The 24,787-nt window shown below is 47.0% G+C and overlaps 1 protein-coding gene across 11 annotated transcripts in view; it reads right to left on the reverse strand.

Moving 5' to 3' along the window:
- LOC143352883 (trehalase) overlaps positions 1-24,787 on the reverse strand; it is a 43,413-nt gene that overhangs the window by 6,093 nt on the left and 12,533 nt on the right. For 3 of the 11 annotated variants that reach the window (XM_076785878.1, XM_076785889.1, XM_076785886.1), the window contains 5 exons: positions 12,627-12,713; positions 4,429-5,211; positions 4,056-4,189; positions 2,769-3,322; positions 2,206-2,459 (listed from right to left, as the gene is read on the reverse strand). In XM_076785878.1, coding sequence (XP_076641993.1) covers positions 2,206-2,459; positions 2,769-3,322; positions 4,056-4,189; positions 4,429-5,211; positions 12,627-12,713 — 1,812 coding nt within the window. Of the gene's footprint in view, positions 1-1,011; positions 2,080-2,200; positions 2,460-2,768; positions 3,323-4,055; positions 4,190-4,428; positions 5,212-11,974; positions 12,714-12,911; positions 12,967-15,551; positions 16,098-24,787 lie in introns of those variants that run through there. The other 8 variants (XM_076785883.1, XM_076785879.1, XM_076785887.1 and 5 more) reach the window with 7 other exon arrangements.

Below are 24,787 nucleotides of genomic sequence, written 5' to 3' on the forward strand. Positions count from 1 at the left end.
CCGACACCTTCACCTTCCTACCGTCGACGAAATTGACTGCACACCTATTGCGACACCTCGGCGAACGATACCTTTTTTGTTCCTCGAACAGCCTACACGGGAATAACGCGCGAAAACTTGGGGCTGGTCGCATTCGAAGAAAGGAGACCTCGATTCAGAACGGAACGCGATTGCGAATGATCCTGCGGGAATGAATCGCGAGACGATATCCGACATTTAGGGATCAGGTCGGGTAGATGTTTCTGGTTTATTCAGTTTATTTCAAAGTCAGCACACAGACAGGTATACGAACGGAGGGAAGCGTGCGTCGGAAGAGGACGCGATCGAGTCCTGGCATCGATCTTCCCGTCCCGGGAAAAGGATAAACGACCGGCGTGCTAACAAATCGAAGGGTCCACGATCGATCCTGTTCGACTTAGTCCTAAACGACGAGTCTATGTACGCTTTGATAAATACGCAACGAGGAATCGTACTCGGGGGAAGCAGACTTACTCTAACGAAGGATTCGGGGACAACGGAATTGCACCTGACGTCGAAACAATAATTATTATTCACGTAATCTCTTTCTACGTCCAACCTATCTCCACGACTGTCCACGTCCAGCCATTTTCCTCTGAGAAAGCTGTCCGCTCGTGCTCGAGATTGACGCGTTCGCTGCCCGCGTCAGCTTCTGCGAAGCTCTCCTAAGATCGAAGCGATGTTTGTCTAACTTTTCGTTTTCGACCTTGAGTCTAATCGAATTTATTCCGCCGAAACCATTGTGACGCGAAGACGAATCTCGGAGTCCTGACGGGGCAGTCGAGGCGTCGATCGACGAGCAGCAACTTTGGCGGTTCTCGGGGTCTCTGTAGACCGTTCTTTGAAACGCGATGTAAACACATTCAGTGTCTAGATCTGACTAGATAGATCCGCTGCTCGTCTGGATCTCTTTCGAGCGCTGTCGCCCCCCACTCGACAGCGCGGCATCCGACCAAAAACGATTATTTCGCTAGAAGCTCGTTCCTGGATTTCGAATTGTATATTTGTAAAAATTTTATCTTTTGTCGTTACGCGCAAAATGTCTATGAAGTTTTGTTAATTGCGCTGCGTCGGTGTTGGTCCGATGTTCCGCTCTGTCGAAGAAGCGCGAGCAACGCCTAGGACTCCTCTGTGGTCCCTGCTCGTCTCTGTTCTTTGCTCACCCCCGCGCAACCCCTTCACTGTTTTCGTCACACTCGAATATACTCTAGTAATACTAACAACGATTATGGCCAAAACGATCGTGTGCTCGATCGTCCGAGACACGAACGAGAATCTAAGGCTTGGGTCGCCGGCTTCTGTTACACGTATAATTGGTATTTACACATCGTAGGAACGTGTTGCTCGACCAGCGATGAGGTCCCTCAAAAATCACAGAATATCCTTCGCGGTGGATCACGCGTTAATGGAATGGTTAAGTAATTGTATTCTATCGTGAGAACGCAACGCGGTCAACCAGGCGCCCCAGCAACGCAGACTGTCGTAGACGATTCTCTCGTGGTAGGATTCCGCGCCGAGAGTTGCCGCGGAGAGTCGTCTGGAACGCGTCTCCCCGTTCCGCAAACGCCTACCGGCTACTGGAAAAACCTTTCGACACCCTGGACGGTCGGTTCGACCGTGTTTGCCGGTGACACTCGACGATCGGCAAATCGGAGCCGGAACGGGTCTCTAAAGCTCGGTGGATTCTTTATCCTTGGAATCTGGGAGAGGAGTCGGCGGAAAGGAAGAGAAGTAGAGTAGCACACCGACTCCTTAGCAAAGAGGATCTGCTCCGGTTCGCCGAACGATACTAGCTAACAAAGAATAAATCACGAATCGCCAGTGCCCGCACTCGCGATTTCGTTTGGTCCTCCCGTTTTCTCTGGTCCTACGACCGGTCGCCGAGCTAAGCGAGAACAAAGGAAATTCTAAAGGTTGTGCTCGATCGCGGTTGCCTCTGCTCTCTCGGAGACGGAGAGGCAACGACGCGATCTCGCCGATGACACCGATTCTCTACCGATATAAAACGATTTGCTTTCGCAAAAGTTTCCCCATAGACGCGTACGACCAGAAGAAGGATATCTGAAACAGAAAGCCAAGGAAGAATGCGGATTATTATCGTGTCGCAAGTTCCGCGACGCTCGAAACCGTCCGATCCCTTGGGAGCAGAACCGATTTTCCGCGGCGCTACCAAGATACTCACCTCACCCTATAAATCCTGCGGCCAGCGATATTATAAGCGCTAGGATGCCGGTCATCACCTGACCGGCCGTCGAGACGACCACCGCCGGTTGCGACGCCGCGTTCTCCACCACGTCGTAGCTCGTGAAGCAATCCTCGGCCGTCATCCGATCGCCGTACTTGTCCAGCAAGTCCATCACGACCCCGTTCGACCAGCCGAATCCCAGCTGGACCTCGTACTCGCCTCCGCCCCCGTGACCTCCCGACACCGTCGCGTCGTACTGTCGACCGAAATCGGAATAGTTCGTATGTCTGTTCGCTCGTGTCGCAGAATTTCCCCGAAGTCTTACACGCATCGGCCGTGCGCGCCTCGAACCTCGCAAGAATCGATCATCCGTCGATCGTTAGAGGCGAATCGCAATATACGGACTCGGAAAAAAGAAAAAATCAAGGTTCGCGACATTCCGAGTTCGAGGCGTTCGAGCGCCGGGCGTGCTTCAGGAGAAATTCGAGCGTGTTCGGGCTCTTCCTTCGCGGACACGAGCCGTACACGTCCCCCTCGGTTCCTGGGTATCCGCATAGTTAATTACCTTCTCGAACATGCTTTGCGTCTCGTTGAACGCTTTGTAATTGCTGCGTACCCATCGCTGGCTGATCTCGTAGGCGAGTCTCTGGGCCCACGGGTCCCCGGTGTTGTTCAACGACATGACGACGAAGTATTGGAGCGGCGGCCATGCGTTCGGGTAGTCCCACTGTTCACCGGAGTGCTCCAACGTGGACGGTATGCCGCCCAGGTTCAGCATGATCTGATTCTTCTCGAGATACTTGAGCACCTTCGCCACGTAGTCCTCCCGTCTCTTCAGATCGTAGCAGTTGGTCCAGAGCGGTAGAATGTTCGTCGGATAGAAGTAATCCCTCTTGATGTCGTTCATGATGTCGTAGTCGAGCCAGGCGCCGACTTCGTCGTGCCATAGCACGGCCGTCACCGCTCTCTTCCATTCCTCGCCGATTTTCTTGTAGTACTCAGCCTTTGTCTCGTTGCCCAACCTCTGGCTGTACTGCGCCAGCAGCTGGGTATTCCCATAGATTATCGCGTTCAGATCGACGGGGATAATGCATCTCGTTTTCAAGTTCGTCAGGTTACCTAGAGAACAGCTCTATAGAGTCTCCGACTTTGCTCTCTGTACGTCCGTCCGTCGGTCTGTCTGTCTGTCTCGATCGAGAAATCCGTCGTACCTTCTCGATTCTTCCCGAGGACCGCGATCCGCTTTTAACCCTTTCGCGGCGCGGCGACTATAGTCGTCGTCAGGGTCGCCAGAGTCAAGTCTGCACGCTTCCCTCTCCACCATCAGATGGCGGATCTCGCGAAACTCTGGATGAGGCACGTGTCAGTGGCACGAGGGTATAAGTGACGCCGCATTATTCCCACCACCGCTACGCCGCTAGGTACCTGCTAGCCAACCACTGTCGCATGTTCTCCTCGTGCAGAGAGTCGCTAGAGGGGAATCTGATGGCGGAAAAGGAAGTGCAAAGACCGAACGCATCGAAATGGATCGACTGTCCGCGATTTCGGTTCACCGAAAGGATCGCGATGTCGTTTGAATTTTCGCGCCCGACCGACGCGCCGCTTTCACTCGAGAAACAGGACGGACGGGGGGTCCTTGAACGAGCCGCCGATCGTGATATCTCCCCCGAGATACCTCGGATAATACGGAACGCGTGGCACAGTAATTGCCGACACAGTTTCTCGAGACGCGCGCGCGCGCGCGCTGTGCTTTGTTTCGGAACGGTTTGTCAGGAAGCAAAAAGCGGACAGAAAAAAAGAAAGAAATAAAGAAAGAGTCGCGTAAGAAGAAGGAAGGGGACTGCGTTGTTACCTTTGTTCGTGCCATCGAGTATGAACCAACGGGTGGAGAAGTCCCAGCCGGATTCGGCGGCAGTCTTTAGCTCCGAATAGTAATTCTCTTTCTCCTCGGTGGTGCGGAAGCTTTGGCTGGTCAGATAATCCTCTCTGGTTGAGAAAATCGTCGGGTCGTTAAACGATCGAACCGAACCGCGAAGAGAGCAGCATGACTAAAAGTTTTCGCCGAGCGAAATCGAGGATTCCGTAGGGGTATCGGTAGTAACGAGTGGGCGGTTGGTGGGCGGTGCCGGAGCCACCTGCCGTTCCTTCGCTCGCGCATGCGCGCCCGGCAGAATTCACGTTCGCTCGGCAAACCTGTACGAAAATATTTTGGAAACGATTCTTACTTGTAGGACTCCGGTCGCGGTCCCGCGGATTCCTCGTAGTATCTGGCCAAGGTGTACAGGGAGCCGTCCACCTCGACCTCGACCGTCCGATTGGTCATCCAGAACTGAAACTCCTTCTCGAGAATGGGAAAGTTATCTTCGAGCCATTTGTAGTCGTCTGTCACCTTCAAGTACTGGTCGACCATGGGCAACAGAAGGGGCGGATGGGATCTCATGGCGTAATAGATCCGCCCACCGTTCGGTATGAAACCGATCTTGTCGACGATCGAGGCGAAGTTCGTCAGCATCCCCTTGACGGTGGTGTACATCTCCGAGAGGAGGAGCCCCTTGATGATCCAGTACGAGTCCCAGTAATAGAACTCCCGAAATCTGCCGCCGGGTACGATCACCGGGTTCGGCACGTAGATGATCGAGTATCGATCCTCGTTGATCTTGACGTCTTCCTTCATCTGCCGACCGAGCATCTTCCAGATGTGATTCAGGTCGGAGGCGAACTTCCTGAGATCCTTGTCGACGATCTTTTTGAGGAAATTCGGTCGGCTGGTCCAGTCCACCGGGTCCCATTCTTCGAACTCCGAGCCGGCCGGGTCGAACGTTCTGTTGACGAACTGCTCGATCTGGTGCCTGGTCGGCATCTGATCGACGTCCTCCATGAATTTGTGGAACAGCGCCAGCGTTTTGTTCGGCGACTGTTTCATCTTCATGTCGACGAACGTCTTCGAGTCCTTGTAGATCGAGGCCATCTGTATCGTGTGCAGGAGCTCGCCATGGCAGTAAATGTCGCTGCAAAGCCACACAACACACGATCTCTACGGTTTCCATCGATTCCGCAACCTTCTTTCTACCCCATTCCGCTCTTCAGCCTCCGAGACATCCTCTTGGATGTTCGAGCGAAGTTCGATTCCCGGATTTTTCGCTGAGCGAGACAAAGAATCGTGTTTCTCGCCGCCGCGTCGACCATCGTGTTCCACGTCGAATAGGAATTGCTCGCGGGAACGCGAATAATCGAAGAGCGAGTCGCGAACGATGACCTTGAAGACGAAGCACTCGCGAGGCGTATCGAATCGGCGAATCAACAGTCGCGTCGATAGGCGGATCATTAATTTTGCGGCGCGCGCGGCGAGGACGCTTCGAGCCGATAACGCCCGAGGTTCTCTGTCGACTTGACGAGCCAATTTTTTCCCACGACTGTCGATAGACAACGGATCTTTATGCGAATTCCACAATTCAGAAACCAAGGAGAACAAAAAGTTCTTTGATCGCAAAGCGTCGATCGCTCGTTACCGCGTCCGTATACGAAAGATTTCTATCTTCAAGGTCTCGTCGGTCCTGAAGATTCTCGTTGCAAACGCCTGAACATCCGCGCGTCGACAAAAATCGGCGTATCGCGATACGCTGCAAACGGCCCCGCGCGGATCAACATGGTTTGCGGCGCGGAGCGGCGTCTCGTCTCGCGAATAATCGGCAAAGATCTCCGGCGCGCCGATTCCACCGCGATCCGCGATCGGAGCTACCCGGTGAGTTTCACCGATCGCAGGTTCCGCAAGAAAAACGAAAGTTTCGCGCGGTTTTATTGACGCTGATCCCACGGTTGCTTTTCATTTTGGAATCGCGCCGGTCTTCCGATCCTCCGGCGAATCCGAAAAATGCCTCGTGCCGAGATAAAGAAACGAAATATGCGACTGCAAGGTTGTTTTGTTATCGTTGTTAGCGTTCGTGGAATTTGTGATCGACGAGGACTAGGTATCCGGAATTTCGAATTCCGCGAGAAATTCCACGTAGGTCGGAACTTTTTGATATCTCGCGGAGAAGACAGACGTCGCGAAACGCCGAGAAACGTGCCTGTATGCGGACGCACGGCGGAATCTTGTCGCGACACGGTGTCGAACGCGCTCGGATCCCCTTAATCGGTCTAATATTTGTCGCGAGCAATCTAGATATCCATTACAGCGACGGTCTTGCGACGCAGCGTCGCGTTTTAGAGCGGCCGGCACGAGAAAGACGAGACGAACATTGAACATGCGCACAGTGGTCTAAAACGCGAAATTTAGTGACATTTTGCCAAACAATCAACCGTCTTATTGACTTATGTTGAATGCTTATTGTTTTCTAAATACCCATCAACCTTGAAAATGAAAAAATTAATAAAATTTGATAAATACCACTACTGCAATAAACGGTTAAAGTTGGAAGTTTTGAAGACAGCCTTTCTCGTGGAAAAAAATTGCTTTTCTTCTTTGAGATGCCCTGACGATCCTTTTTAATATTTTCCTTCCAATTTTTTTTTAAATGGAAGGTTTATCTTTAAGCTGTAAATTACCATTGTCGGTCAAAAATTACTATTCATAATGTATTAAACATGTTACGCCAAATGCAATGTAGAACATTTTAAAAATTCTTAAGACTTCGCAAGGAATATCTTCTGTGTCATACGAGATCATAGAATTTTACAAAATGGAGTATTTTCAGCATACTTTCTTCTACGCAATCATGTAAGAATTATTTCCCATCCCGACCGATATCACAAGTTATTATTGTTTAAAGTCGTCCGCGTCCGTGCGGCTATGCGCATAGGTCCTCGGACACCTCAGTATACTTAGTCCGTTAGTTCAGTATATCTTCTAAGACAGAAGAGATCATGGAATTTTACAAAATGGAATATGTTCAGCACACTTTCTTCTATATAATCGTACAAGAATTATTTCCAATCTCGTCGTTTCCAATAGCCGTTTCCGAGCGGCTATGCGCATAGGTTCTCGGGTTCTTCGTCGGGACTCTTTGACGACTAAAAAACACTTTGGGCACTAAACCAAATTTTATTTAAAGAGCGATTTTTCAAAAATTTAGAGGAATAATATATTTACTAAGCTGAATGTGTTTCTGAAAGTTGTTAAATTTGTAAATATATTTAAAAAATAGTAAAAAAAGCTATTAAATATTCAAAAAGTATGGTACGTTATGCACCATTAAAAAAGATTACTTGTTTAATATTCTACACCCCAAATATCACTTCGATATCTAGTTTTGAAGTTATACCAAAATGTCACTAAATTTCGCGTTTTAGACCATTGTGATGCGCTTCGCTGTACTCTGTCTCCGATTCCGCAATCGTCGGCGCTACGTTAGGTACTCATTAATTTGGCTTCTGTCTCTCTCTATCCGTGAAATCCTTTTTTTCTTTCCTACGTACTCCATGAGTATGCTCTAATCTAGCTTTCGTCCCGCCGCACGCCGACGTACAGACGTACACTCCCGCTCATAAGTCTTAGGACAGTGATCATTAGACTGCGGATCTTTATGTAAAATAAAATTTGTATACATCAATAGCAATCTATAGGAGGCTAAGTAAAAAATTATTTTCCTCATCCATAATTTTTATACGTTAAAAATAGTACCTCGACATCGTTGAACTTTTCGAATCTTCCCACTGTTTTGAATTACATCTCCTCGTTTTTGTCATAAATGCGTAAAGTCCGCAGTCTAGTGATCATGTATTCGACTCTGTAAAAATGAAATATAATCGTCGAAGCACGTGATCAAATTTTTCCTTATTTAAAGGTTTACATGTCAAGGATGCTGCGCTCATATATCAAATATCTTACCAAGAAGTAAACAAATATTTATATTTCCATTTCATCCAAGAATCCGCCGCGTTTCTTTATTACAGTCTCCACTATTCTTGGCATCCGCGTGATTAACTTTTTCATACTTTCTGTTGTTATATTACTCCATTCTCGTCTCAAAATATTCCATAAATGTGTTTTCAAAGTAGGGCGAAAGTTCCGTAACCTGTCTGCCCGGTTCATCCCATAATTTTTCTATGGGGTTCAAATCTAGCGATTGGGGTGGCCATTATAGTATTGCTAGACTGCGGATCTTTATGCAAAAACGTTCTATTTGAATTGCAACGAACTGAGGTGAAATAAAATTTTGATTTCTATCTTAATGTATTTAACTAATTGGAAATAGTATATATCTTGAAAGTCTAATGTTTTTACCGTTTTCAATTACACCTACTCATTTCTTTGATAAATGCATAAAATCCGCAGTCTAATTATTACATTGAAGTTATTGCTGAACACGTGAGGATATTTGTATTATGTAGTTAATACAGTTGAAGGTTCATAATCGTACACCAGAGTGTTTTACCGAAAACCTGTCCTAAGAGACTTATGAGCGGGAGTGTATGCGGCTATTATACTTTTCGTTCGCATCGTTCGCTCGGCATTTTTGCGCAACGGCAGGAACGTTAATCGAAAGAACGCGTCGTTTGCTCAATTACTTTTTGGCCGGTGAAACGAGCAAGACCGTTGCACGGTTCGGTGACGATCTCGGGAGAGCAGGACGCCGACACTGGCGATCGTTCGAACGCTGCTTCGTTCGCAACAGATAACGCGACTCAGGGTCAATTGGAGTGTAATTGCTGCCGATAATCCCGCGCGGATTGTTTCCGATGCGAGGCGAGACGAGACGAGCAATTATACGCTCGACGGGAAATTAATGTCGGTTTTCTGATAACGCTAATGGGAACGGTTGTTGTCTACCCAATTTGTAGCTCGTTAGTCCACATCTTTTTCTCGAGACGTCCGTCGAATTTCGCGTAATTTTACACCGTTGATAAAAACACGACGTATCTTTTACGCCGCGTCGCCGATCGTTTTCAGCGTTCGAAACGCGTACGGAGACGGAAGATGTTGTTCAAACGAAGATTCGAATCCTGAACAATCGGCGCCGGTCTTCCCCGAAAACGAGGCTCCGAACGAACGAATGTTACTCGTTCTCGTTGTTTCTGCGCGCGGAATAATCTCGTGCCTGGCCGTGCCATCTATCCGCGGGGATTTTCTTTTATAGCTCGTAAAGATCTCCCGGCAAGAGTCCGCATTTTCTTTCGCAGTTCAATCTGCCGGGAACGAGTTATCGTCGAATTTCTTTTGAGACCATTACCCGTAGAAAGTCCAACAAAATTTCTTCGTTACGCGTTCTCGACCCTTCCCAAAACGAACCAGACGAGGCGAGGACGCGTCGCACCGCTAGCAGATAATCCGCGGTGCTATGGCTGCGTTACCCTATTTCGTGTTTGCTCGCGTCTCTTGTTTGCCATACGAAGATAAGAGATTGCGCGACAACGGTCCGGCAACGCTCGTTATCGCGTCATTCCTTGGATCGCGATACCTCGACGCGTGTTCGGATTCGAACGTGTTCTTCTCCGACTTTTCTCTCTCTTTCTCTCTTTCTCTCTCACGCGCGCGCGCGTGTCTCGTCGCGCAAAGGTCACGTTCATCGTACTTACGGAACACGTTAATTTGCAAGACCGGCGAGCGACGCGTGCGACGTTTCGTAGTTCACGGTTAAGGTCATTTCTCCGACTCGGCGACGGTCATCGTGCGACCGAAACTTGCAGCGACTTGTCGATCGAACTCCGGGAGAGTTGATTGTTCCACTGAATCGATTACCATGATTGTATAGCACTTTGACGATTACCGACGAAACGATGCTGATTGTGATAACAACTGTGATGCTCCAAAGATGTCTCGCGGCTTCAGCAAGGATACGCAACAGCCGCGAGTAACGCTCGGCAACAACTTCGCGATATTATCCGTTTTATTACCAGCCGAGAATTCTCGAAGCACTAAACACGCGGTAAATGGTACAATAAAGATGTTCGAGCAGTGCAAACTAACAAAACACCGCGAATAGATAATAAACAAACTGCGGATTGTATGCATTTATGACAAAAACGGATAAGCACAATTTAAAGCAGAGGACATATTAAAAAAATTTAAGGGCACCGGCGTGTTGGTTTCAGCTTACTAAAATAATTGAAAGAATACAGAAATTTTTATTCCGCTCCTGTGACTTGCGATCGATGCAAATACTTTTGCATAAAGATCCGCAGTCTAATAATAAATTAGAACTAGTCCGTTGAATCTTTTCCTTTGATGTTTGCCGAAACGAATGTATCATGAAATATAAAAATTCCTTTTTTCTCTCGATCGGCGATTTATCTTTCATCGAACAAAAGGCTGATGTCTTGGCAATCTTACAATTGAAACGATCAAGCGATCCCCTTGTGTACGTATAAATATAGCTGCGATCATCGTTAATCCCGATACCGATCACGGTGATCGACGAGGTGATTCAGAGGGTCGCGTGTTCGCGGAAAAAAGAAAAACAGTTGTCGGCGATAGATCGCCTTTCTATTTCCGGCCGGTACGCATTTCACGATGACGGATCGGTTCGCGGGGGTCGTCGACTATTTTTGCATAGTATGACGCGACGCGACGCGATACTGTTCGCGTCCCGTGACGGGCGCGCGTGCGACCTATCGGATCAGCTGCTCCGCGACTCGAGAACTCGACGATTCGAGAGCTCGAGACTCCTCGGTTCCCGACCTCACGTGGCATCTCGTGCGCGCTGTTGCTCAAGCTCATTAACGATCGAACAACCTTTTAAATACCCGACGCGCCCCCGCGGCCCGAGAATTTACATTTGCATCGGCAATAGTCATTTTCACTGCAATCGGACTGCAAAGCGTTAAATTCATTTCGATTTTCGCGATTAAACTCTCGCGATTCTAAAACGTATTCGCTCGTTTTTCAAACGATTTCGTCGGATCTCGAATAGAGGCAATGACAAAAACGAGAGTACTATGTACAGTGATTTCTCGATATATGTCAACGGGTCTTGCCAGCGTCGTGTATCGTCCAGGAGACATACCCAGCCGTGTTATGTTTACACTCCTCGACGTCCGAGGCCTCTCGATCTTCGGGGTATACCCCGCGGTAGTGGGGATAATTCCGCGACGTTTATCACCCAGGCCTCGGCGACGTATATATAGAGAAATCACTGTATATCCTTCGACCTTCTTCAAAGCAAAAGGACGTCTCTCCAAGGAAGAACGGCGATACCTTTATCTCTGCCGGTTGGTAGTTGTTTTACGGTTTAATTGTTTCGTTCCGCGATTCATTCGATTACGCAACGCTCGACTATGCAGCGCCACGTGATCCAGCGATCCCAGGACTGGGACAAGTCGCTGCCGCCCCGGATCGATATGTAGCGATCCAAATCGGGAATAAATCCGCGTAGCTCCGATCGCAAATCGAGGGTCAGGGTCGGTGTCGACCCAGTCCTCGACCCTGCGAGGAAGCAGCCGATCAGAAGACATGCCGTGCGTGGAGCACAGGTGTGTGAAAGAGCGAGAGAGAGAGAAGAACAAGCACGGAGATCTCGTGCCTACGCTTTGCATAGCGAACGATTGCGATCAGCCGCGACCACGCTGCATTCGAAGTCCGTTTTTTCGTATCTGTTTAGCGCGAACTCGCGAACACGCGATTCGCTGATAAACGTACGGCGATTAGGAGCAACGTATCGCGCAATAAACGCGCTCGTTGCACGGAGTGTTTGTTTTTTTTTTTCTCGTTGACGATAGGCACCTGTTATGAAGATTACCTGCGTTACGATTTAATTAAGAAACGAGACGGGACGAGACGCCGTGAACCGCGGTGCCGCCTTGACAGCAATGTGTTGATGAGTTTATGGTACTTACCTCTCACAAGGGGGCGGTTTCGCGTGGCTCTTGTCCGCACTAGCGTTAGTTTGTAGAATGACGAGGAACGCGAGGAACGCAGCATTCAGTAGGTAATTCATCGACAAGCAGTGCGTGGAGCTCGATGCCATTTTCTCGTGATTAGCGATCTCCGTTCTCTGACGATCGCTCTCTCACGATTCCTATTCGTTCTCTTTTTTCTTTTTTCTTTCTTTTTTCTATCGTTCCTTGCGCTCGAATGTTCCCGAGTCTCTCCTCTCTCCTTTGAATAAAATCACCAAAAATCGCGCCACGAAACACAGGGTTCCCCGAACCCAAAGTTTCCTTTCTGTTTCTCTGGCTTCTTCTTCGTTCCGTTGGTCCTCGGTCCTCTCTCGATCTCAGTTGATCCGAGACGATCGATCGCCTTCTCTCGGCTTTGTCTCTCCCTCTCGTTCGCTCGCGCTCTTCTCCTCTCTGCGCGCGTTCTATCCCTGTGCCCCACGCACGCACCTCTAGGACTCTCGGTTAAGTCCTATTATCCCAGATCCCTTGTGTTCGAAATTTTTCGTTCTCGGGCTGGTTTTTCGGACTTTTTCCGGACTTTTCGGTTCGCTACAAGCAAGGCGGACAGGACGAGACGCGCGAGACGAATATCGAGGTGTTTCCTTACTTGTTGGTGACCGGTCGAGGTTTCGGACCGTCCGATCTTCGCAGCCTTCGAGGCGGTTTCAGCTCCAGCTGCAGCGCCGCATCTTCCCTGCAACAGACAATCGCGAGACCCGATTAGCACCACTGTCTTCTTCGATTTCATCCCATAAACTGATCGCAAGACAGATCTCGGAAAATTGAGACCGGGGACCAGCCATAATGTACAATCCCGTTCTCCGCGAGCAACTCTTTCGATCGCGTTACAGAGAACTCTATTCTAGTCAGGTTTCCAGAAGAAAATACGAACTTGCTAGCGAATTCGATCGGTTTCCAAAGAAGCTCTGTTTGGTCTCGGGGACGATCTCGATCCTCTCCGTTCTCGCGCGGCCGAACGAGAGACGGGACACGCGTTCGCGGCGACGATCTCGAGCGACTAACAAGCCAACAATTTCTTCTTTCACCTGACGAGGTGTCGAACACCGGGTCTGCCCGCGCAGACGGTCGAGGATCGTCCGAAAATAAGATGCAACACTGTCTCGTGACGATTGTTTGCTCGCTGCGCTAGGCAGCCTAGGAATTCGGCTCGCGCGATTGCGCAATCCGCTTCCGAATCCGGCGGGAATCGAACAATCCGGTGACGGACACTCTTCGTGTGCCGATTTTAATCGAAAATAATTAGTGCCGATTTACCAAAAGCAAGTGGAACCGAGCAATTTGTTAACCTCGCTTGACCTACGACAGGGCATATTTTTACCGATAGCTGGAACACATAGGGACATACTAGGCGGATATAAATTCTCTGTTTCTTGGGAAATGTCACGGACGAGTTTGCTGAATTACGGAAACGGGACCCGGCGGATGGCCGGGCTGGAGCAGCTAGTCGGGAAGACGTACGACGCAAAGTCGCGACCAATCGATAGCGGGAACGCGCGATTTTCCACGAGACACGCCCCGAACGCGATACCAGGTGTGCAACCGAGTAACCGAGCAACCGAGCAACGAGGGAAATTTCCTTCCGCAGCGACCCTGAGAGACGAACGGCCAGAGATTGATGGCAGAACCGTGGCGTCTCGGCGAACGATCGCCGAGGCTCGCGCGATCATTTCTCGAAAACGGCGGAATGCTCCGGCGACCCGGTTCGTAGATGGAAAAATCACCGTGATCCCCCGCGATTGTTCGGCGGTTCGAAAGGAGAGCTACTTCTATCGTCGCTAATTCGCCTCATCGAGAAGAAACATCAAATTGCAGCCGGTACAAGCTCGGCACGCTGGCCACTTCCGGCGTTGAGCGATTCAGCAGCGTGCGCAGCCACGCGGAGGACACGTGTGCCGCGCTTATTCACCTTCCCCAGACGACGATCCCGGTTTCCGCGAGAATCGATCCTAACGACTACTTATCGCAACGCTCAATTCAGTGTGCGAGCCCATGCAATTTAAGCAATGACAGCGAAACTGGAGAGTTGCAATTTATCGCAGCGATCGAGTCCCACCGAACCTGGTTAGCAAACTTTTCTCTCAGCAAACTTTGATTTTCTCGAATACAGACTGGACCAAAAGACGGCCAACGCGACGAAACAGCCTGTCGACGAACAGAGATCGCTCGTGCCACTCGAGGAGAGGAAACTTTCTCGAGATCGTATCGTTCCGCGTGATTTTTCGGTGATTCGGGGACGATAAACTGTCGTGTTTGTTCGCGGTGTGTACATAGCGCGTCGAGGACGATTTCAGCAGAAATTGCGCTCTGAAAAATTCGTCGTATCACGGCGCGAGAGAAGCGATTCGATCGTGACAAGTGTCTTTCGTAAAAGAGGGAAAAGATACTCGCGATCGGTGAGAGACGAAAAGAAGACGGAGTGGGCGAGAGTGTCTTCGTGTTCCTCGATCGAGACAAGAATCTCGAGTTCCACCTCTGCTGGTGCGTGCAGCGAGCTGCGAGCTGTATCGCTTTCAGACACTAGCGAAATCTTCCGATCGACGCGCGGCGAGACCCTGACACGCGATAGCATAAGTAAGACTATACATTTTCGGGGCGAAAGGATCGTCGTTTTGCAACGCGACACCTTTGCACCGTCTTCGTCCATCCGGTCGTAGAGTCGAATAAGCGATTAGATTAACCGTGGATCGTTGATTTCGAAAAAAAAGCTGTCGAATCGTTCCAAAAAGCGAACAATAACGCACGAAATCGCATCTAATAATCCGAACTTCTGCAATCAATTTTGAAATACTTCTCGGAGTCGGTGCGAGGGGTTGAAGCTAATTGTCTTAACTCTTTGGGGCTAGCTGGGTCAAAAACTATCCCACCTTTTGCTTAGCTTTTTATGCACGGTGGGATATGTTTTAACCCTTTGCACTGGAAGCTATTTTAACTCAAAAACAAAACATTCCTTCCAACCTAGAAAATTACCCTTCTTTTTTTTCGTTATGGTGCAATTTATTCGTGCAATACTGAAATGTTTAGTAATTTACTAAATACACACAAATTTAATAATGTCAAAAATATTTTGAATAATGATACAGCAACTTTCAGTGGCGCCTTACAGTCGCCATTCGAGTGCCAAGGGTTAACCCATCTCGAAAAGTTGAAGTTACTCATAGTCGTACAGTTTAATATTTCCTTCGAAGCTTTTCATTGCCAATGCTATGCACCAATGGTAAACGCGTAAATAAGTGAAAAAAAAAAGAAATTTATGCAAATCAAAACGCATCGGTAAGTCGTGCGCGCTGCCGTGATGAAGGTTGGCGCATCGAGTGACGCAGCCAATTCGCAAAATTCTGTGCAACCAAGGTTTTTATCTTCTCGAAAAGCGTGCGCCTCAAAGAGTTCACCGGAATCGGTTCGATCGGCCCGCAAAGAGTTTCGGCAGTCTCGGCGTCCGCGACTTCGATCAGCGTTGCGGTTTCCGCGGGATCGATCAGCGTTGCGATTTCCGCGAGTGTTCAGTACTTACGACGCGACGAGTCAACCTTCTATCCCACCTGAAAGGTTGGCGTCGAGAGGCACGCGCCGAGATCGCGAGACCCGCTCGAGGACGATAGGCTAGCCAGATACCGAGCGGCCGCTTCGATCCTGGATCGAGATCGAAGTGCGACGCGCTCCGACGTCCGTCCTGGTGCGCGCACGGTGCAGCACGGTGTCGCAGCGTGATCCCTCCAGCGAATCGGCTCCTCGACTAGCGATCGTCAAGGCGAGCCGAGCGTATTTCACCGAGAGCGAGAGAGCGAGAGAGCGAGTCGGCAAGCGGACCGGCCGAGAAACAGAGACGGGACACGGGCACGCCGATAGAGAGGGAGAACGAAAGGATAGGTGGGAACAAGAGGGAGGATGCGAGGAAGCGTGGAAGCGAGAAACCGATCTGGCCAGAAACGATGGAAAATCAGGAAAATTTCGTTCGGGACGAACGACGGTGGAAATGGCGGGGATAATTTTGACGGTCGGTTTGATCGATGCGTGGAAAAGGTGGCCGTTGCGCGCACGATGCACGCCAAGAGCTACAGGTTGCTACTAAGTTGGTCGGGACGGCACGCGGTCGCTTTATGAGCGCGATTATCCGCGAGCGAGGAACAACCGAGTCGAGCCCCCGACCACGAGACTCGCCATTGGCTCGAGACCAGCAGGAGCGTCGCCGAACCTCTCCGTTGCGACGCGCGTCGCGATGGTCTCCGCATGACACGCGACACACGACCGCCAATCAAAGATTCGTGGAACTCCTATCCTAATCTCAAGCCGACAGGTTCCTCTGATTTCATCGGCCCACCGGAACCGAAATTCTTGCGTTTCTCTGCTTATCTAACGTCTGACGCAAAAGACGTACCGTACCGGTTGTTCGCAGAAGTCGATTAATCACCTTTTCATGTCCTACGAAGCATGTATGCGACTCGATATTATGCTGCAAAGGGTTCACAATTAGAAAAGAACTTGTAAAACACGAATCTGTGCTATTTCAACGACTGCTATTTATTAGGCGGTTTGGCGAATGAGCGGCTCGCGCGATAATATGGAGAAACGTCCGTTCGAATCGACAAAAATAATTTCGTTCGCGGTTCTGTATGTTCTACGAAAGAAGACGGTTTCGTGTGCAGGCGCTTCGAGCAGAGAAAGGATTCGGTGCTCGAGTGCAAGTAGGTTGGCCGGTAGGTGGTACCAAGGACGAAGGATGGGTTGTCTCGATTTTCTTCGGAATCGAACCTGTTCGGCGAATCAGTTTTCCTTGTCCGAGGAACCTCGATATCTCGAAAAATTGTGGACCGAATGTGACACGCGACAAAACATGTTGCCCGTTACGGCTGAACCGTACAACTCCGCGCGACCGTAGCGCAGCAAAATTATGCAACAGCATTTGTCAACAGGTTCTGCTTTATCCTCGATCCACCGAAAGCATCGACGAGGAAAAAGTAAAGTTTATTCGCGCCGTTATTCGCACCTTGAATAAGCCGGCGAGGAAAAAGAAGTGGCATTTCTTACTGGAGCTAACACGCCTAACGAGCGTCCCAGGCTCGTACTACGGTTACGCGAACGAGGAAACGGAAGCGAGAAGGCTCGGGAACGAAAAACCTTCGCGCGTTGAAAAAGCCCCACGGGCAAAACCGTGGAAGCGATTCGATCGCGTTCGGCGCAGCAGTATCAACGGCTACGTCACCGAGGAACGCTCGATCATCGTCGCCCCCGGTACGCGGCAATAAGTCATCGTGTACCACGTCTTCGTCGTTATCTATTTGCAGAATCCGTGACGCGACGTCCACCCGCGACGCGAACTTTGATCCGGGATCAAATAATCGGAGACGATTTAGCGCGACGCCTCGATCACGCGAAATTTAGTGACATTTTGCGAAACAATCAACGGTGTCATATTGACTCATGTTGAATGCTTAATGCTTTCTAAATATCCATCAACATGATAAATACCACTACTGTAATAAACGGTTAAAGTTGGAAGTTTTGAAGACAGCCTTTCTCGTGGAAAAAAATTGCTTTTCTTCTTTGAGATGCCCTGACGATCCTTTTTAATATTTTCCTTCCAATTCTTTTTTAAATGAAAGGTTTATCTTTAAGTTGTAAATTACCATTGTCGGTTAAAAATTACTATTCATAATGTATTAAACATGTTATGCCAAATGCAATGTAGAACATTTTCAAAATTCTTAAGACTCCGCAAGGAATATCTTCTGCGTCATACGAGATCATAGAATTTTACAAAATGGAGTATTTCCAGCATACCCATATCACATGTTATTATTGTTTGAAGTCACCCGTGTCCGTGCGTGTAAAGAGCTATTTTTCAAAAATTTAGAGGAATAATATATTTACTAAGCTGAATGTGTTTCTAAAAGTTGATAAATTTGTAAATATATTTAAAAAATAGTAAAAGAAGCTATTAAATAAACAAAAAGTTTGGTACATTATGTACCACTGAAAAAGATTACTTGTAAATATTCCATACCCCAAATATCACTTCGATATCTTTAATAGTTTTGAAGTTATACCAAAGTGTCACTAAATTTCACTTCGAGTGCTAAGGTTTAAATTTGTATGTGTACAAATATTAATGTTGCTGTATTGTATTCAACATGAAAAAAAAGTTGAAGTGTCCTCTCCAAGTCTCTTATAAAATTACTTAGCTCACTTATGTAGGTGCAGTCAAGTCTGTTTTTGTGCGATCCTTTTCTATGCGATTTTTCTTTGTGCGATTTTTTTTTACGCGGTATATGAATGCCAATGATGTTGGCATTATAACACCCTTGTAATGGGGATCCCCTGAAGGGATCCAGCTTTGCAACAAATTGGAAAAGCATTTTCTTAAAATAGATAACGATTCCGAAAGGAGTTTGAAATTCCAGAAAAGAGCTTCGATCGTGTATATCTGGCTGTCGTGACGTTTACAAGCAACTGATCAAACGACCGTCGTCGCAAAAACTTATCATTGACTTCATGGTAACAAAAAACAGATCAACTCTAATATCTTCAATTGACGAAAGCGATTATGAACCAGTTCATCACAAGAAGATGCGCGTTTTGGACTACGGCGAGTAGTATTGAATTATGTGCATTTTGAACATTTCTCCATGACTTGCTCCTAATTTTGTCTTTTAGAAATAACGAAATTGTAAATGTGTTTTCATGAGAAAATTTTTTAATAAACTTCTCTATCGAAGTAGATATTTAAGCAAAACTGGTACGAAATCTAACAACTGCATTTTTGTTATTGTTATAAGGCAATATATGCCAGTTACATTTACTGCTTGGTAGTTCTAGTGTTAAAATAAGAAATTTAATTTTTTTTAAACGTTTCCATGTGTAATTTAATTATTTATTTTGTTTGGAAAGCACTTTCTCGCTATTTCGTAAATCTTTGACACTAAACCTACCGAGCCCTAAAAGTAACTAATACGTTGTTTTATAAAAATTACGAGATTGAATTTATCTGGATTCTGTGCGGTTCGTATTATAATACATTCTCTCCTAAATACATTTATTTAATCATTTCCCACCAAAGCACTTTTACAATTTGAGTAATTGTAAAATGAAAAAATCTGGAACGGTCATTTTGACCGGCGGTGCTAGGTTTAGTGTTAATATGTTGTAAACAATTATTTGTTATAGCTATTTATAAAGTTTCCAAATATTTTTTGTTGTACGGTTTCTTTTATGTGGTCCCAATCTACCGCACAAAAACAGGTTTGACTGTACTATTAACACTAAACCTATCAACATTTCACGTATACCTAATCCTACCATAAGCGGTCAAATGACCGCTTCAAAAAACAATATGTGTCTTAATATAGAAAGACATGCTATGAAATTTTTTCGGAAAGTAAACAATAATGAAAGTTGTGAACATTGAAAAATGGGTTGTACGTATATTACAGGAAAAGTCAATAAGTTACATGGCGATACAGTAACGTTGTCTACAAGAAATTCTAAATGAAATTTCAAAAACGGTCATTTGACCGCGCGTGGTAGGTTTAGTGTTAACCCTTAGCACTCGAATGGTGACTGTAAGGCACCACTAAAAATTGCTGTATCATTATTCAAAATATTTTTTACATTATTACATTTGTTTGTACTTAATAAGTTACTGAACATTTCAGTATTGTACAAGTAAGTTGCACCGTTCTTGAATATATAACATGGAAAAAAATATATAGAAGGAAAATATTCTAGGTCCGAAGAAATGTTTTGTTTTGGACTTAAAATAGCTTCGAGTGCAAAGGGTTAATCGTAGATACCAAGGACCCGAATGAACCAAAACCATTGAAGTATCGGGAACCGTACATCGATCGAAAAGGTCCGCTTTCCAGAAGAGAAAAAACGGGAGATCGCGTCGCAATGATCATCGATAGCGATTCGCCGAAGGAGAAGTTCGATGAGGGCGCCCGGCCACGAGTACGAGTCTCACCCGTTTGACTTTGAACACCGAGGAGCAGTCCCCTCCGACCCCGTGTCGCGTTTCGATTTTCGTCTAGCGAGAAGTAGGACACGCGCGTCACGGTCCGCTGAAAGTGCCAGCACGAAAACGTATCTGCTCCAAGGTCCCTCGGTTGACGAAAAGAAAAAAAGAGAGAAAGAAAAACAATCGCGTTGTACAATGTCTGCGTTCGAACCAGTTTCGTTTTTCGATCGTCACGGATGATAAGAAAAAAGGAACGGTAGACGATCGGCTGGGTACGCGTGCCCAGCTGATCGTGGCCGTTTCGCGGATCCACGTTGCTCGCGAAAGCGTTCGAACAATACTCGCGCCAAATCGAGACGGACGCGCGCGCGTGCGTTGTATTAAAATTTTTCAAACAACGCTTCGACCAGGATGAAACGAGAGATTTCAACACCTGCGGAAATCGCATTACCTCGGAAGCTTGAAAATGGCAAACATTCTCCGGGACTCGAGGTTACGCGTTCGCTCCGAGTCATTTCTGCCGCGGGGGTAAAACTTTCGAAACTGTCGAAATCAAAAAGTTCTCAAGTTCTAAGGAAAAATCTGTGTAACTTCCTGATCGGGTTGCCACGCGTGAGCCGTGTTTTTCCGGAAAAGACGGGTCCAAGGCTGACGGCTAACTTCGGCAGATGCCGAGCGACGCGTGATAGCGTATCTACCACATTTTTCAGCAGCTGAGACTACTTTTGCCCGTAATCGGCGCACGCAGGAAGCCCGACGAGACCGTCGTTCTCCTCGAGAAGAGCCGCGTGCCGCTGTGCTGCGGTCAACAAATTACGTAGGCGCGTGCATCGGCACGCGTACATTAACGCGTCAATTAATGCGTGGTAAATTCAGCGTTACGTGAAAACGCGCGGGCCGGCGATAAACGGAGAACGCGCCGATCTCGATCGTGCGTGCGTACGTGCGTGTTGGCGATTGCCGATTCGAGGAAGGGAACACGCGTGTGCATACTTCCACGAGCCGAGGATAGCAGAGCGGAGCGGAGCGGAGCAGAGCAGAGCAGAGCAGAGCAGTGCAGGGGTCGATTTAAATGGCGCGAGGAACGAGAACGGAGGTCGAGCAAGATTCATCGACGCCAATTGCGCGCAAGACACCTCCTTACCGTCTAATCTCGACGCTACACAGGCCCGAATGGACCAGTTGCTTCGGCCACAATCATCCTATTGGCTATTTTTAGTCGGAAATGGGTCGGTGCAGGGGGACCGCGTTATTCAGAGAACACGACACCGTGTTGTGCCTTCTGACGACCGTTTGATACCCCAGCCTCGTGGCTCCAATCCCTTGTCCGAAACCGGAAACCGACTTCTTCGTCGCCTCTTCTGTTCTTCCGCGATCGAGGTCGCGTTCTCTGTGATTTCTGGCGTCGTCGTCGTCGCTCTCGTACACTCCGGGGACAAAAAGATGGCACACCACATGTTTTTTCTCGTTTGATACCATAAACTGAAGAAAATTAATATTTTCATGTATCAACATTTTTGCACATGTGTACAATGTACCGAGTATTATCCACAACATTTACGTCAACAGAATTGTAGGAACGAAAACGTAAATATTGTGGTCCGCGAACGGGACAAAATGATAGCACAAGCTGCAGATTTTCGATTCTCAGTTGTGTATAAGATCCTGAAGTGGATACACGCGTTGTACAACCTAATTGATAAAGTGTATACGTCGTTTATTTGTGCTTATTTGATAAAAACATAGTACAGTGTCAGAAATGGGTCGTGGAAAAAGATTAAATGAACGTGAAATACATACAATATTGAAGTTAAAGGAAGAACAATATTCAGTTACAAAAATATCAAAAGTTGTAAATAGAAATAAGTAATTATAAACTTATTAAAAAATCCTGAAAATTACGGGAAAAAGAAGAGTTCTGGGCGAACACGAAGTTTAACTGCTCGTGAAAAACGTGCGATATTAAGAACAGCATCAAATTCGAGCATGACTGCAATACAAATCGCAGAAAGTGTTTTACAAAAATGCAAGCATTTAATACGGAGGAAATTGCAGAAGAAACCTTAGTTAAAAAAAGGAGCGTAAGCGCTCCGCTTACAATTTGCCAAAAAGCTTATAAAGGGAACAAAGTGGCGAAAAATCATATTTACTGATGAAAAAAGATTTAATTTGGACGGACCAGACGGCCTAGGTTATTTCTATCACGATTTGAGAAAGAAACAGCAATTTTTAAGCCGTCGTCAAATGGTAAGCCGTAGCATAATGATTTGGACCGGTATTGGACACCGTGGTAAAACAGAAATCAAATCTATAAAAGAACGAATGAATAGCGAACTGTATATTGAAATGATACATGAACAATTAAACACATATGCTGTAAGAATTGCTGGAAATAAATACATATTACAACAAGATAATGCCGCAGTCCATACGGCAAAAGTAGTAAAGAAATACTTTTCTTCGAAGAATATTCGTGTTTTAGATTGGCCGGCAAGATCCCCGACCTCAACATTATCGAAAACTGTTGCGGACATCTTGCCAGAGCCGTATACCAAAATGGCAGACAATTTCAAAATATTAGCGATTTTAAACACTGTATTCTGGACGCGTGGGAGAATATTAGCCAAAAAAGTATTTAAAAAATGTACAAATCTTTAAAGGAGGTTCTACAAAATATTGAGGTTTGATTTTGATTAATTAATTGTTTTATATTTCAAGTTTCTCGTTAAGTGTGCTATCATTTTGTCCCGTTTGCGGACCGCAATATTGACGTTTTCGTTCCTAGAATTCTGATGACGTAAATGTTGTGGATGATACTCAGTACACATTATACATATGGACACGTCTAAAAATGTTGACATATTAAAATATTCATTTCCTTCAGTTTGTGGTATCAAACGAGAAGAAATACGTGATGTGCTATCTTTTTGTCCCGAAGTGTTCGCATTGCGCTGACGCGGGTATTATTCTCGAAACGTTGAGCGCAACAAGTCACACCGAGTCGGAAACAAAAATTATTTCGCTATTGTACAACAGAAAGTCAACTGCCTCGCTAAAGCTTCCAGACAGGTACAGACGATCTCGATACAACGGAAAGAAAAGCGTTTCGCTATTGTCACCGATTGTACGATCGTTACTCCCATTTTGTCCTTCAACAATGGACAACAGAGTCGACAAGCTTTTCCACCGACTCGACGAGCACGAAAAAAGAAGAATGAATAAAACGGGGGAAAGGTTGGAATACGCGCGGCTCGGTCTTTTCAGTTGGTGTGCTTTCTCTGTTTCTAAAAAAGGATCCACACAGACGATGAGACGATAAAACGGAACGGCAACGAGTCTCTTAATTGTATGCATCGGCGAATTAATTGTCGGTCGCGTAACGAGCCTGCTATTAGATAATTCAGGAGCGCGTTTTTTTTTTCACGGTGCGTCGCAGCTGCGCACCTGCGCTACTTTGCATGGGAAACCCGATGGAAGACAATTGGGTGACGCGGTGACTGGCTTCTTATTCAACGAGCAGAACGCGTGGTTTTTTTTTTCTCGCGGCTCGAATGGGCTCATGGATCCATCTCCGTCGATGACTCGTCGATTCTAAGAAAACCGGCGAGAGATAGTTGTGCCGTCTCCCAGCAATAAAATTTACTGAAAAAGTCCGTTTACCAAAAGTTCCAGTGAAAATTTACCGAAGCACGTTCGATATATATAGACATTTTCCTCGAACGGTTTCGAGAAAGCGTAGTCGATCGGTTCGGCTTCCGAGCGGCTCGAATCAAGAGGGAATCGCGAACGAGTATATACGCCTCGATATACCGCGAGTACGTGATAACTTGGTGGATTACGCGACTCGAAACGCGCGTTCAAAGTACACCTGTGGCCGGTACTCTGATAACGCCTTACGATCGGCCTGGTCGAGAGAGTCCGGTTCAACGATTGACCTTCCACGGATTCACGCGATGAAAACCAGTTCGACTGCATAACCGATGCGTCGCGTCGATGATACCACCTGGACATACGACTCGACCTTCCGCCGCTTTTCCCGTCAGACATTTCCTAGCGATCGAGGTGAACGGAAACACCGAAATTGTGCAAGTTCGGTCGACGCTAACACAATCGCTCGCCGTCCGAGAAGTCTCGAAACGATTTTGCAACTCGCGAACTCGCTGTGTGCGCTATACGTTGCGAACAACGGAGGCGAATCGAAGCGATTATTATTATTATTATTCGAAAACGGGGACGATAGCACCGCTAAAATTTAGGCAGAATCTTCCGGGAACAAGAAATATATAAACATTCTTGGAAAAGGAAAGCAACGATGTTTTCGGTGATCGATTCTTCAAGCGGACCGGAAGAACTAGCAGAATTGTTCCCGTATAATTTGTTTACATAATCCCAGAATTTCTGAAGCTTGTAACAGCGGCAGCTTTATCGTACGCGTCCGTCAAACTTCCGATCGTATTTCGTTCGACGAAACGGAAGACGGTTTCTCGTTACGTTCAACTATATGTACGTGTCCCAAAGTAGCGACTTCATCCACGGAGGGAAGTACTTTGCCTGTGAAGCATATTGTGTCACGCAACCTTCTAAATTTATCAATTTCAACAAATGTCTATTAGCTTCCAACAGCTGAAATAGTCCACGAAAAAGATAACATGTAAATTTACTCGAAAATCTTTCTATTCCTTGTCGATTAACGGTGGCACGATAAAATTTAAATGTGAAGATAACGTACGCAGATATTCTTCGCGTCGCTGGTATAATCGCTCGTTTATATTGACAATAGGTGGCGGTTTTGTCGC

The sequence above is a fragment of the Halictus rubicundus genome, chromosome 3, assembly GCF_050948215.1.
Source record: "Halictus rubicundus isolate RS-2024b chromosome 3, iyHalRubi1_principal, whole genome shotgun sequence".
In the NCBI taxonomy this organism is placed as follows: domain Eukaryota; kingdom Metazoa; phylum Arthropoda; class Insecta; order Hymenoptera; family Halictidae; genus Halictus; species Halictus rubicundus.